This window comes from Falco biarmicus, chromosome 3 (genome assembly GCF_023638135.1).
Source record: "Falco biarmicus isolate bFalBia1 chromosome 3, bFalBia1.pri, whole genome shotgun sequence".
Lineage (NCBI taxonomy): Eukaryota > Metazoa > Chordata > Aves > Falconiformes > Falconidae > Falco > Falco biarmicus.
In genome coordinates, this window is record NC_079290.1 from 42803045 (window position 1) to 42816914 (window position 13870).

Genomic DNA, 13870 nt, shown 5'->3' on the forward strand with positions numbered 1-13870 from the left:
TTCTCATAAAAAGCAAGTCAGGATGCTCATGCCTCCAGTGAGATTCTGGGAAAGAGCATTCACTCAGCATCTGCAGATCCACTGCTGTCCCTGAGAACAGGTACCCGAGTCACACCTGTGTGCAGCAGCAAGTGCTGAGTAATTGATCTCTAGGTCCCAAGTCTGAGCCTAATGAAAAATCCTGCCTGGACTCTTCTTACTGTCCAGAGGCTTAAAACATCCCAAGACCCTCTAAAGGCAACCTGCTGCCTGACAGATAGGAAAAGATCTGCAAAGGAGACAGTTCTGCAAAGGAGATGAGAATATTATTTTAAGTTTGCAGACATACTCTAAAGCATATCTCTTCTCCTCTAGCCTCAAGATACCAGGTGAATTGTGAGGTTCAGATATTTGGCTGTGTGTTCAGGGGGTTCTGTAGGATTTCTGCATCTCTTCATTTTGTAGCTAGAGAATCTTCTCCCCACCTAGTAAATCCCACCACCCACACGGCAAATAAATGTCTTTTGGCACTGACTGGTACACCGTGCATACTATGTAATAGCTAATGTGTACTGTGTGGAGACAACAATATCCCATTGCAGATAGTAAAGAGAATAGGAGAACAATAAATAGCACTACCACTCAATAGCCGGCAGAGCCCAGCATGGAAATCCCAAGGCATGCTTGCCAGAGGAATGAGGCTGAAGGAGGAGGAGTAATGACTCCGGTGGAGCCCTCAGTATTGATGGGAGCTGTAATGTTGAAGTCTCCTAAAGCTGACGGTGGGTAAAGGATAGTTGGACTGGCTCGGTCCAAACATGCCTGCTCTGAAATCCATCATCTGTCAGTTTTCATGCACTGTCTCTATGTCATGCCAAGGACAAGCTGAAAGCTGCAATATAAATAAGATGCCTGTTGGACAAATGTGTTTTTTGTTACATGCTTTATAAAGCAAAACCAAAGCAACTGAAGCAGTGTTCTGGGCAGCACAGGTAACACCTCCCAGATGAGCACCGCATGCTTTGTTTACGTTGCAAAGGATGAGAATTGAGACGCAGATGAAACCAAACTACCCATATAGGGAACTGAGTTGAAGAGTGATTTGCATTCTAAAAATGGATTTTTTTGTGTCACTTCCAGGACAATACCAGGAGTGAGATACTGCATCTTTGCCAAAAGAGGATAGCGGTGTGTAGTATACGGCTGATTTCATTAGTTAAGATTGCTTCTGCTTTTGGTATTCCCTTGCAGCCAGTAATGTGAGGGACAATTTGAATACCTCAAAAATCAGAAAGCTTCATGATGTTGTAACCAATAGTGTGAATATTGGTTGGGTTATCCCCTCTGTGATGATGGACAAATTTGCTAAAATTAATCCTATGTAACTATGAAGAACAAAGATGAGTTTTAGGTGCATCTGAATCATGGTTTGGGTTGGGGTTTTTTTTGTAACTTGTATTTTCACTTTTGTGTGCTTAGATACTGCAGCTGGCCAGGAGACACTTGCTTCACGAAGTTGTTCTTAGCTTGTGTATAACAATTTGTTGTTATTTTTGTGGCTCAAGCAGCTGATGGATGCAGTCTTACTCCAAGAGCAACAAATTTACCCTCTGTGGTATTTTTAGGGATGAATGTTAAAAGTCAAATACATATTTCTGATTAACCATGTGTGAAATCAGCCATGTTGAATTTGGGAGAATTTCACTGGATGCCTATAATTAATCAAAACATGAGAGACAGATAAACTAACAAACATAAGGTGATAGCACAGTGTGAGAGGATTCTAATTTACAAGCAGCATTTAGCACCATTTAATTCAGGAGTTCAGTTTCTACTGACCATCTGTCATAGTTGCTGTCAGCTTCACAGGGCTCACAAACTTTGCCAGTCCTGGTGTTAGACTTCAAAAAACACTGTGCCCGCCCGCCACTATCACACAGATCCATAGACCATATTGTGGCAGTGTGAAACAAAGAGTGGGTTTGGCAGGAGTAAAAGAGGTTGCCCCTGTGTTTCGGTTTTTCTCCTTCCAAAGTAGCAGGCATTTAATTGGACTAATTGGACTAAAGTCACTACTGCTTGAAGAGGTAGCATCAGGTTCAGTGTCAGATGCCTTGTTGGTAATCAAAATATTCTTACGCAGGCCCATTTGAGAAATGGTGGGGACTAAACTCCATTGCAAGATTGTACTCCATACAACACCAGGTGAAATGCATTAGATATTTCCAGATTAGGTATGTACATTAGATATATACAAGTAGATAATTGTATGGCATACAAGTTGTCAGGAGCTTTTAAAATACAGGTTATAAAAAACTTCTTAGAAATCTGGAAAGTAAGTAAGGCAAGGGACACACATGAGCTATATCCATGACTTTTGTCAATGCAGCCTAGCACAGCTGATTGCATGAAATTCAAAAGATATTTATCAAGTATTAATTCTTTTAAAATCCTCTTTTAAGAAATGTGGGGACTTGGTAGTCCCTATCAATTCCCCTTTTTGTATTCAGCTCACAAACTTACGTGTCTTTAAGGCCTGTGGATCTTGACATAGATATTTGTCACATTGACACAGAGGTTGTTGCTGAGACTCCTTTCCATAGTCTCTTGTGACTATGCAGCAGCTCTGGGAAGAGTTTTGTTAACTTGTGTTCTAATCACTGTCCTCACACTGCCTGAGGAGGAACTGTTCTTACCTGCGTTGAAGACTATGTCTGTTGTTGGTACGGCTGAGCAGTACACCACCATTTTGCTACAGGGTGCGAAACAGTTGAATTTCAAATCCCTGTTTGCGAACGTTCGTGCTGTCTTGAAAATTCATGTTCTGGATTAAAATTTCCAAGTGTTTTTCAGATGTGGCAACAAAAGAAAGTAAAAATGGACAAGAAGTATGCCTTAGGTATAGCACATTAATAGCTGTGATATCATGTAGTAGCTGTAGTTTTTACAATGTTGTAATAATTTGATTATCTTCATCCTGTTATTTTGACATTTCATATAAAATTGTTGGGTAGATGACAGCTTTCTTCATAGTGGTGGTGACCTGTTACTAACCTTTGATCTGCTTATTATCAAGAGTAAAACTTGGGTACGCTTTGCAAATAACACTGGTATATGCTACACTTTCTACCTCTCTTCAGTGTTCTTTTCTTTTACTGCCCCAGTGAACAGAGAAAATACTTTGTGAAATAGAAAAGACTCATGGTCTCCATAGGAGCTAATACATAGGGAATGTATAGTAGTCTGAGGAGGCTCATGGAGTTGGAGATAGCTTTTGTTTCAAGCTGTTGGAGAAGGCGTATTCCTGAGACTGTTCTCTCTTCCTATTGGCAAATCTCCCGAAAGAGTTGGGGTAAGCTGGATGCAGTCATTCCTCAAAATCTGTTACATTAGCATAGATGTTGAGCTGGACCAGCCTATACAGTTTTATTGTCTATACCATTCCTAGAGTGTTTGCCTACGTAGCTTCAAGCATGCCATCTCCTGGATTTCCCCACCTACACTGAATGCATATGAATTACAGGTTGGTTCCTGCACTACAGGTGGACTTGTGGCAGCCCAGCAGCCCCTTCCACATCGTTGAAGGTACAGTCACCGATGTGCGAGTACCACAGAACACATCCCGAAGTCTGTTGCCCTACCTCCAGCAAGCAGACATCGCATACACGTAAGCCCGTGCTTTGGTTTCTGTGCCTTGCTCCAGGGATCTGTTCTCCAAGGCAGGTTTCTGACTGCCACACCAAGTGTGCTTGAAAACACACTCCACATCATAGCAATTAGACTGGCAGACAGGTAGACATTGCCAAGAAAACAACCATTTTAATGGGAGAACAGAAAATCTCCCACAGGCAGGCAGTTTTAATTAAATGTTCTCCTTTGGAGTCAAGCTGAAGTGTTTTCAATGTATATGAAATCACATCTGTTAAGAGAGGGATGGTAATTACTAATTCTACAGCCTGCTTTGGCTCTCTCTGTATTTAACAGGAGCAAGGTTTGTTTACAAGTGTGCTGCAAATGCAGAGGCAAGCCTTCTTCATTAATTATAAAGGAATGTACTAGTTCTCTTTTATAACATTCCATTCCTCATGACCCAACAAAAGTCATAAAGAACAAATACTAAGGATCACATATCATTTATAGTGTTTCTTAAAAGCATTCAAGACAGTTTTGGAGTATACTTACCGTTTCATAATGATCAGTATGATGTACTAGACAAGCGTTACGATCTTGTCATTAAAGCCTTTTCAGTGAGATGCCTAAGCATCTGAATAATCAACCAATGAGTTACTCAGATTCTCAAACATTTGCTGAATAAAACCTTACATGAGGCTATTTATACTTAATGAGAAGGGGATGGCACAATTCTTGCTGTACATTATATGGACTCTTACCAAAATTGCACTTTTATTATCACAATAGTCTTTTACTAATTTGTTGTTCTAAAAATGCAGAAAAAGCATAAGGAAATTAATTATGCAGGCCTGATAGCTGAAGTTCAGAGTGACTTTCATGCTTCAGTTTTGTTTGTGTTTAAAAATGAGATGGGGATTTCGGTAATTGTTTTCCTGTGCTTATACAAAAAATGTCCCCTGCTTACTGTGTCCCAGCAGTTGCATTCAATCTGCTGCTGTTCCTGCTCACAGTAATCACCTGTAATGAAATGACAGAGGGCCATTTTATATGTGTTATAAACACTCCCTCTACTTGAAGAACTTTACTTAGGTTGCAGAGTGGAGTATGGAAGGGCGAGAACTGCGAGAGTGAAAGGTCTCTGCAGTTCACCTGAAACAACGTGCTACAAATACTAGGACAACATTACATTGATCTTCCACAGGGCAAATTTCCTCTCTGACATTTGGTACACAAGTTGTGTGTACTTAGAAGGAAGCCAGACAGCATTTTGTCAGCTCCAGACTGTTTCTTTGCTCTCCATCTTCATCTCCTTGCTGCCCATTTTGGACTCCTTGTCCGCTGGATCCCAGCCATCAGAAGCAAAACGCTGCAAAGCCTCAGACAAGCACGTGCTTGTCCTGACAAGCCTCCCGAGATCTGTAACTCAGCAAAAGCTGGGAGGATTCGCCATGAGAGCAGCAATAGCTATAGTCTGGGAGCGGCAGGAGCGGGTCTGCCAGGGCAGCGGGGCAGAGCTGTGCCCACAGCACAGCTGGGGTGGGGACCGCAGCCCGGCGCTGAAGTGCTGCTCCACAGCCAAGGGGGTGAGGCACCAGTCAAGATTTCATACAGGTCCTTTTCTCATGGCTGTTTTTCACAGTATTTTTTAATTTTATTTTATTTTTGACACCCTATTTGCAAAGGAGTTTAAATTGCCACATCCCTTTTGGAAGTGGAAAATCTGAGGCAAACACCACGTAAAACTTCAGCTTAATGGAGTGACGCTTGCCTAAATTACGACAAATTTCTAAGGGCAGGAAACATTAAGCAGCCCTAATAATGAACAAGGTGAAGAGCCCTCGCCTTTAAGACAGGCTTCATGGTCCCAGTGTCCCATGACAAGAAGACGGTCATGAAAACAAGCCAGGCATCAGATAAACTCTTACTGTGCCAAGTTGCCTCAGTTGTAAGTTCTCTGGCAATGAAGCCACTTAGGTTGCGTTCAGACCTGAGGGATTTAAGATTGCCTTTGTTTTATAAGCACATATAGTACACAGTTGTTTAAGAGTAAAGAAAGAGTATCAAACCTCATTTGCAGTACAGACACAGAAACAATCTGGAGTTGTGAAATTAAATCTGTTACTATAACAGTGTGAACAAACACAGCTTGATCCTGGTAGGTACTTACACTAATAAGAGTTCAGCAAAGCAGGCACATATTTTTTTAACATACTAGATGTCCTAATGGCTTGAATAAAACCGCTGCTAATCTAACTACAGGCTTAAATGCGTTACAGTACTGGTCTTAGAGTGTATACCGCTTTGCAAGTCAAGACTATAAGCTCTTAGTTTGCTTAATGAAAGTTGCTGATGTAGAACAATGTAATTCCTAATGATACAATTAGTTCACTAATACATTTGAAGGTGTGGATAACCTTTACTTGGACATTATATGTGGATAGACCTGTTATCTTTGAGATATCTGCTGCACAGTTCAGTCAGAGTGAATGCAGTTTCTTTGTATTTTTCTCAATCATCACAGCTAATGCCTGTAAAACTTTAAAATGTTGAATGTGACCATCGTTTTACAGGCATGATGATTTAGTGGTATGGTGATTGCACATTGCCATGCTTCGGGAGAAGGTGATAAAGAAGGATAACTACCACTTTTACAGTGATGCTGTTATTGTTCTCAGTGACAATAGTCCCAGCTCCTGCCACTGCGTGATGGAAAGGATAAATGCTTCGACTTCTCCAGTATAATTCTATTTCAATATTTTCTGTATTATATTTTTATATTGGTATCATTATTTCGTTTTGCCATAGAACAGGAAAGTTTTCAGCTTACACCACTGTTTCTGCATTTTGCTCTTAATGCAAAAAACCTCTCAATTTTTATGCAAATTTATTTAATTTTCACTTAGGATTGTTTCATGTTTTTCCTGGGTTATTTTAAAATAACTGACAAACAATTATTGCAGAGTAGATAATGTGAACAATAAGCCACACTTAAGATTTTTTCTTTGTTGTTTATTCTGTTTCAGACAGAATGATAATGCCACCAAGTTCTTCAGTATTTTGTTTTCCCTCTACAACTTGTAGGTATATGTGATGTTCCATGTCAGTAAAATAACTCCCGAGAGAAAGTATGTGCATATTTTTCTAAGCCTAAAAAGATTTTTTGAATGGTTTTGAAATCAATTTTTGAAGATCCATCAGCACATAGTATAACTGAATTATAAAAGAAGGCAGCAAATGCTGCTCCATAAACAAATTACAGTGGTTTCTTCACATTGGCTACATTATTTACATCATTCTCTTTTATTTACTTAAGAAGCTCATTGTGGTTTTTGCAGGCACTGATACATTTCAAAGCAGCTGGAATATTTATTTAGCAGCATATATTCAAATAAGCCTGAAGCACTCTATTGTCAAAATATAACAGATGAAGTAATGTCAGGATGGTTTAACTCCTGCTATATTTCTTCTAATTATGGTTGTTCTGCTTTAGCCTGTGTGTTCTACTAGTTTTTCAGTAATACCACTATCTTTTCTTGCCTAGGATTCTCATATCAGACCTACAGAAAGCAATAGAAAACCAAACTGGATCTAGGACATACAGGAATCGAAGGTCCCTCTCTGAGTATAACTATGAAGTGTATCACTCCCTGGAAGAAGTATGTGAAAAGTCATATTGTTCCTCATATCCACCACACTGTTGTTTCTAATAAGGCTAAGATTTCACTCTCACTACAAGTTATGGTTAGCTATTCATCTTCAGAAGTGTTATAAATGTTTCTTTCTCAAAAATATTCACATTCTTAAAAACACATATTATTTTAATATTTATATTTAAGGCTTGTCTTTACATGTAACTATCTTCGACAGCTTCTGAGTTTTCTTCTTGACGTAGGTCTTCTACTCTGGTGGAATAAGAGATTCAATGAGTGATTAGTCTCACCAAGTCGTTTAAGTAAGCAATATGAGCAAATGCTTAAGTATTTGCACAAGACGCCCAAAGATTTAAAAACACTTAGATACAAATTCATATACAAGGGATACTATCCTGGATGAAATCCAGGTAAATAATTTCTGCCGATTTCAGTATGCTCACATACACAGTTTCAGTCTGCAGCAGAACAAAGTCACTAGGCTGAGCATGGAGAGTGCGGCACCTTAGTGAGATCTGGTGCCTGTGAAACAAATATTGTGGGCATGTCAAGCTGTTCACCATCCTGTGACCTGGCAGTGACTCAAGACCCCTAGAAGACTCAGCGACCTTCTTTGTTCATTCCATTAATACTTAGTGGGAATGGCAGATTAGCCCCATCCCCAGATTTTCGATGGACAGCTAATGCATTCCGGTAATATCCAACAATAAAATGGGAAAAAAATCCCATGTGACTGAAGGCTGCATCCAGCCTCTGGAAATAGGGTTATGAGGTCCCAATGGTAGTTCAAGTGTGAAAACAAAAACAAACAAACAAAACAACAAAAAAAGACAAAAACTACAGGAAATATACAAAGGACTGGGAGCTGAGATTAATAAATGTGTTACGGTTGCTTCCCATGAAATGCAAAGATTGAAGCAAGGATTTTATTTCTGTATTTGCAGATCCAGGGTTGGATGTATCATCTGAATAAAACTCATTCAGATCTTGTTCACATGTTCTCTGTTGGAAAATCCTATGAAGGGAGACCACTGTTGGTTCTCAAGGTAAAGATTAGGTAGTCGTCAATAAGACTAAAATCTGGAATCAGGGACAGACTTTGTTGCTTATGTTATAGCATGTATGCCAGAGATGCAGGTTAACAGTGTTTCCTAAGGATGAGTTGCTAAGACACAAGTATCTCTGAATGTTATCTTTATTAAACAAAAAAAAAGCCCAAAAGCTGAAAAACTAAAACCCAAATCCTATTTACTTGTATTGGATATGCATGGAAGGAGATAACAGGACAAGTTCAATTAGCAGGATTTGGATTTAAAGGAATTGGGAAGTTTTGTGTTTATAGACAACTTGGAAAGCAGTTATGCTGGAGAGGGACCCTAGAGGTCTCCGGAGCCCTTCTCAGCATCTGCCAGATACTCTTCCTCCTCAGCTACTAAGTAAAATTTCAAGGCTGTGTGTTCTCAACTCAGATTATTAGGACCACAAGTTAGAAGGTGTCAGCAAGACACAAAAGAAATGTTGCTTTCAATGTACTTTCTTTACTCTGCTGTTGCAGAGTTCAGAAAATTAGATTCTGCATCAGGCTATTCCTATAGCATTGTTTTTCCTCACCCTGCTGTATGTGATATTTGAGGATATCATTCTTCATAAAAGAGAGATTTTCTGTAGATCAGCTTCTTTATCTTGGCATACCTGCATACCTTTACCTTGGCCATACCTTTGAAAACAATAAATTTGTGTGCCTTTATACAAGGAAATTCAAAACAGTTTAGTGTTTCTAATATTCTGTTATTTTCTCATTATTGTGTTTCACTACTGTCATGAGATCCATTGATATTTCTATGACTATTCACACTTCAAGTTAGGTAAAAGATCACGGCCCTACAAGAAAGCTGTCTGGATGGACTGTGGGATTCATGCAAGAGAATGGATTGGCCCTGCCTTTTGCCAGTGGTTCGTGAAAGAAGTAAGTGTTTAATGAAATAGTCATGCAGTTCCTTCAGTTCAATACACATTGTGATTTTGCTATAGCCAATCTAACTTATTACTAATAAGAAAAACAACTAGCTATTGTACTGCTTTTTTTAAATTATTTGTAAAACACTTAAGTGCTTGACAAACGAAGCTGATAGTGACAGTCAGACACAGCTAGGCACAGGACAAAAAGATGCCAGGCACATATTGGCAGACATATGAAGCAGGATTTTATTCCAAGACCTAAAAATGTGAAGACTGTAATTCTGGTAATGGTCCAGGTAAATCATTGCCAGTGTGTACTGTTTCAGATCAGTTCAGCAATATCTTTGCTTTAAGGACTTAGATTAAGAAAGACATTTATCTTTTCTGTAATTCTATAGGAACAGGAAGCTAAAATCATAGAATTCTTTAGGTTGGAAAAGGTCCATGCTGGCAACTGTGTCATGGTTTTCCTGCTGCACAGTGGTTTCCAGCTCCTCCTGTTTGTTGCCCATGCTGTGTGCATTGGTGTAGATGCACTTCAGCTGGGCTATTGATCCTGCCACCTTTTTGAGGGGTAAAACCCTAATTCCTACGTGACTATTCTCAGGCACTTCCATGGTTTCTAACACATAAGTAACCCCTTGCATCTTTGCTGGTGCATGGATCTCCATCCCCTACCTCCACTGAGACTACAGACCAAAGGACCTAGCTAGCACACTGTCCCTCAAACATTGGTGTGCTGCACCTGGGGCTTACCTCTAGTGAGCCTGGGTTTATCCCTTTCCCCCTTCAAACCTAGTTTAAAGCTTTCAGTAAGCCCTGCTGAATCCCGTGCAAAGACCCTTTCCCCCCTTTAAGACAGGTGTACCCCGTCTGTCACCAGCAGGCTTACTGTCGTATAAACTGACCCATGATCAAAAACCCCAAAATTCTGCTGGTGACATGAGGTTTGGAGCCAGGTATTGATCTGCTGGCTCATCTTCTTCATAGACAGATTTCACCCAAAATGATGGGTTTCATATTCTCCAAATATCTAGTGGTTCCTTCAATGCTTCTTTGATCCTAACTTACTGGATTTATGCTCACTTTATCTTTGATGTCCAAGGTTTAGCCTTCTTACCCATCCATTTGCCATTTTTCAAGTGATCGGTGAAATCAAATGGCAATGGAATTTTGCTTTCCACTTGTCCATGACATTATTATTTTTTAATATCAGCACTTAATTTCTTCTAATTTGGGATTCATTTCAGATGCACGATATGTTTGCAGGATTTTGACATTTCCCCATAGCCAACAAACTTTTGTTCAAGATGGGGTATTAGCTCCACAGTGGAGACTAACTTGCAATGCAATTTACGGAAGTCAAAGAAGGCTTCAAAAAATGCAACAGTGTGCTTTGGGTATTTTGCATACCATTTTTTGTATGAAATAAGGGATACAATTATTTTTTTTGCAAGGTTCTTCCTGTAAACACAATTTTCTCATTTTTCTTCCACCCCATCACTGTAGAATTCTACAATGTATTAGTACCTCCTCTGATTTAAAAGATCTGCCTTTGATTTTCTGGGATCTCTCCACTCAGAAGAAAGATCCTGGCCCTGTAAGTCACTTCATACAGAGTAAACTTCTGCATCACCACCATAATGCATTAGCTTAGATGATCATGTAACCATGTATGGCCTTCCCTCGCAAGTCACAGCAGCATATAGGGCAAGTACAGAAATAATGAGGCCGCTACAGTTTGGGTGAGCCTGTCAGCATGGCTGCTAATGCTTGCATAGGCTAAACCAGACCCAAGAACCAATCTCCAAATTTCAGTGCGCAATGATGGTGTGTCCTCTTATTAGGACTTGTGTCAGTGTAAAAAAAAGACTTTGCAGCTATTTCTGAGCAGGTTTCCTACCCAGGAGAACAGGCTGCAGGAAGATGCTTGAGACAGATGGGCAGTGGTGGGAAAGCGTATTGCTCAAGTACATCTTCCTTACCAAGGTTTTCCCCATAAAGCACTACAATGAGGCAGCAAGGTAAAAATCACAAGGTTTCTCTGTAGAGTTTACAGCAGAATACAGGCTGTGTATGTGTATATAAAACCCTTCTGGTTGTTATTTGAGGTCCTCAGAGAGCAGCTTGCTAGTAAGACTGTGGTGCTATGTTAAAGCATTTTCCTAGATTAAAGAAAGTTTCTGCAGATTTCCTGGAGACTACAGGAATGTACCACCTTTGTGTGCCCATCTCAGTTCTGCACTGCCTTTGTTCACAAATTACATATATTTTCCTCTTTCCTGAGAGCAATATTTCAATCCAGCATTAAAGCAAAAATCATCAGGATAAGAACACATTATGCTCACAGTTTCCGTCATTACATTAAGAATGACTGGGAGAGGAAGAGAGACAAGATGATTAGATTGTTTGTTTTAGGATATTGCCTTTTGCATTAAATTAATTAGACATTTTTAGTAAGAACTCTGGGAAAACTCTCTCTCTGTGCTTCAAACTCTGCAATTCTCTTTTGCTGGTAAAATTCTCCCTTAAGCACCTCTGCAGCCCAGCAGCCCACTTTCCATCCTCCCTGGTGCTTATGGGCAGTTCTGAAAAAGGGCAGTCAGCTTGGAAACAGATTTTTCCTGGCATGTTTGTTGTCTCTAAGAAATAGCACCACAAGCCCATTGATTTAAGGCAAGCAAAAGGAAATGTTGGATTTATGTGATGTTAGCTTCTTTTCTAGCAGCAACAGCATACGTGCATCCCTTTACTGGGCAGGCAGCCTGAAATACTTTACTGAGCTTCCACTTCATCCTGTGGTCTGTGTCACTTGTTTTATTGAAGTAGCCATACTCCTGTGTACAACTAGGCTTTTCAAGTGATTTAGCTTAGAAAACAACCTCAGTGTATGAATGTCACTTACTGTTCAAGCTCAAGACTGGGTGCTGCAAACTTGACCAGATAATTCCCATCCAGCTTGGGAGCTCTCAGCACCTTGCTTGCACCTCTGGAAGCATCAGCTTCTGCGTGCCAGTGAATTTGCTGCAAGCAATGGGAGACACCATCTCCTGTAGGGTGGAGGTGCCACTGAGCATCTGGCTGCTAGTGTGGTTTGTCAAGGTGTGGGCAGTGACACCCCGCTTTCTACAGAGCATCTGGAGTTGTTCAGCTCAGCAGGACACAGCTCCCATCTGTCTAGAAATGCAGAGCACACTAAGGCAGATCAGACTTGGGAAATGAGGATGTGAGGCTAGTGTATGTGAAGGCAAGAGGCTGCCTGCCACACAGGCTTGTTCTGTGTTCAGGCAAGTACAATAGTTAGCAGAAAAGAACAGATGAACTAGAAAAAAAGGGAGAAAGGTGTAAAAATAGAAGTTAAAGATTAAAAAGAGAAAGAGAATGCACAGGAAAGGGGTTTGCATTATGTGATAATATAATTGAAAGTGCAAAACCAGCATGCTTGCATTTTGAAACAAACAAAAGGAGAGTGAAGGCTATTGTTTGGTTTGGGAGTCTGATTTTTTTGTTTGGTTTTTTTATTACAATCTACTCCAGCATGAGTTCTAGCCTTGACTCTCTATTCCACAGGTCTAGGTGTTAATAACAGAGTCACTGTTTGTTTCTGCAGAAGGCATCCCTGAATGCTTCTAGTCTCTCAGCTTAAGATTATCAGATGTTTTACCAGGGTTAACAATACTGACAAACCCTACCTCATGGTCACTGAATTTCATGTCAGTAAAGTGGATGCCCTGCACACACAGGTTTGGAGCTTTAGATACCAGCTAACAAGCCACAGAGAAATGTCTGTGTCTATATTGTAGTAGAATGCCAGTTAAGTTACAATGGAGTTCCACCAAACTTCAAGCCTTACTCTGCTGGAAAGGGGTGGAAAAAAGGCCCTGACTGGAAATATTGAGACCAATGGTGGAGTAGGGAAGCAATAGAAACTAAAAGGAAACGGAACTGATTACATGTGGCCTACTTTGAAGGCAACCTGCAAAGATAAATGAATCTAATATAATCCATCCACAATGAAATATTGGGGGGGGGGGGGGGGGGGGCCAGAAATAAAAAAGCTTTGTTAGCTTAGATTTTTTAAAAGACTACACGGAATCTAATCATACATTAAAATGTGTTAGTAAATATTACAAACTGGAAAGAGCGGGAATCTATTATGCGTTATTACTTTGTAAAAAGCAGTAGAGCTTAGACACAAAATTTATCAGACATAAAAATTATTTATCCAAAACTAAATAGTCCTCATAGAAACAAAGAAGCAAAACCTATAGACTTTTTCAAAAGTACAATTATATATGTATATGTGTAAATTAAGAACATTTAACTGCTCTTCATTGGGTGTGCAGTTGTGGGAGGAGAAGCAGAATTCAGATATCTAATTATCCAGACCTCAAATTTAGGTTTTTAGCATTATTTTAAAAATCTGAAATATGGTTCATAGGCTGCTATTCAAATTAACATCAAAACTAGATTCTGTTTCAGTTTTAGTGGAAGCAGATGAGGATTCCCATTACATCTGGTTTGACTTTTTCCCTCTAATAAATGCTGCCATTTGATCCATGTCAATGATGTATGACCTTCATCCAACGTTCATTCATACAACATTTTCAGAAAACAACATCATTTTCAGAAAACAACATATAAGAGAT

General features: G+C 39.8%; 1 protein-coding gene across 1 annotated transcript in view; it reads left to right on the plus strand.

The window, feature by feature from the left end:
• Nucleotides 1-13870, plus strand: part of CPA6 (carboxypeptidase A6) — an 85406-nt gene that overhangs the window by 48614 nt on the left and 22922 nt on the right. Inside the window, exons 3-6 of the mRNA XM_056331278.1 lie at nucleotides 3522-3646; nucleotides 7154-7268; nucleotides 8207-8308; nucleotides 9124-9228. Of these exons, the coding sequence (XP_056187253.1) occupies nucleotides 3522-3646; nucleotides 7154-7268; nucleotides 8207-8308; nucleotides 9124-9228 (447 nt within the window). The remainder of the gene's footprint in view (nucleotides 1-3521; nucleotides 3647-7153; nucleotides 7269-8206; nucleotides 8309-9123; nucleotides 9229-13870) is intronic.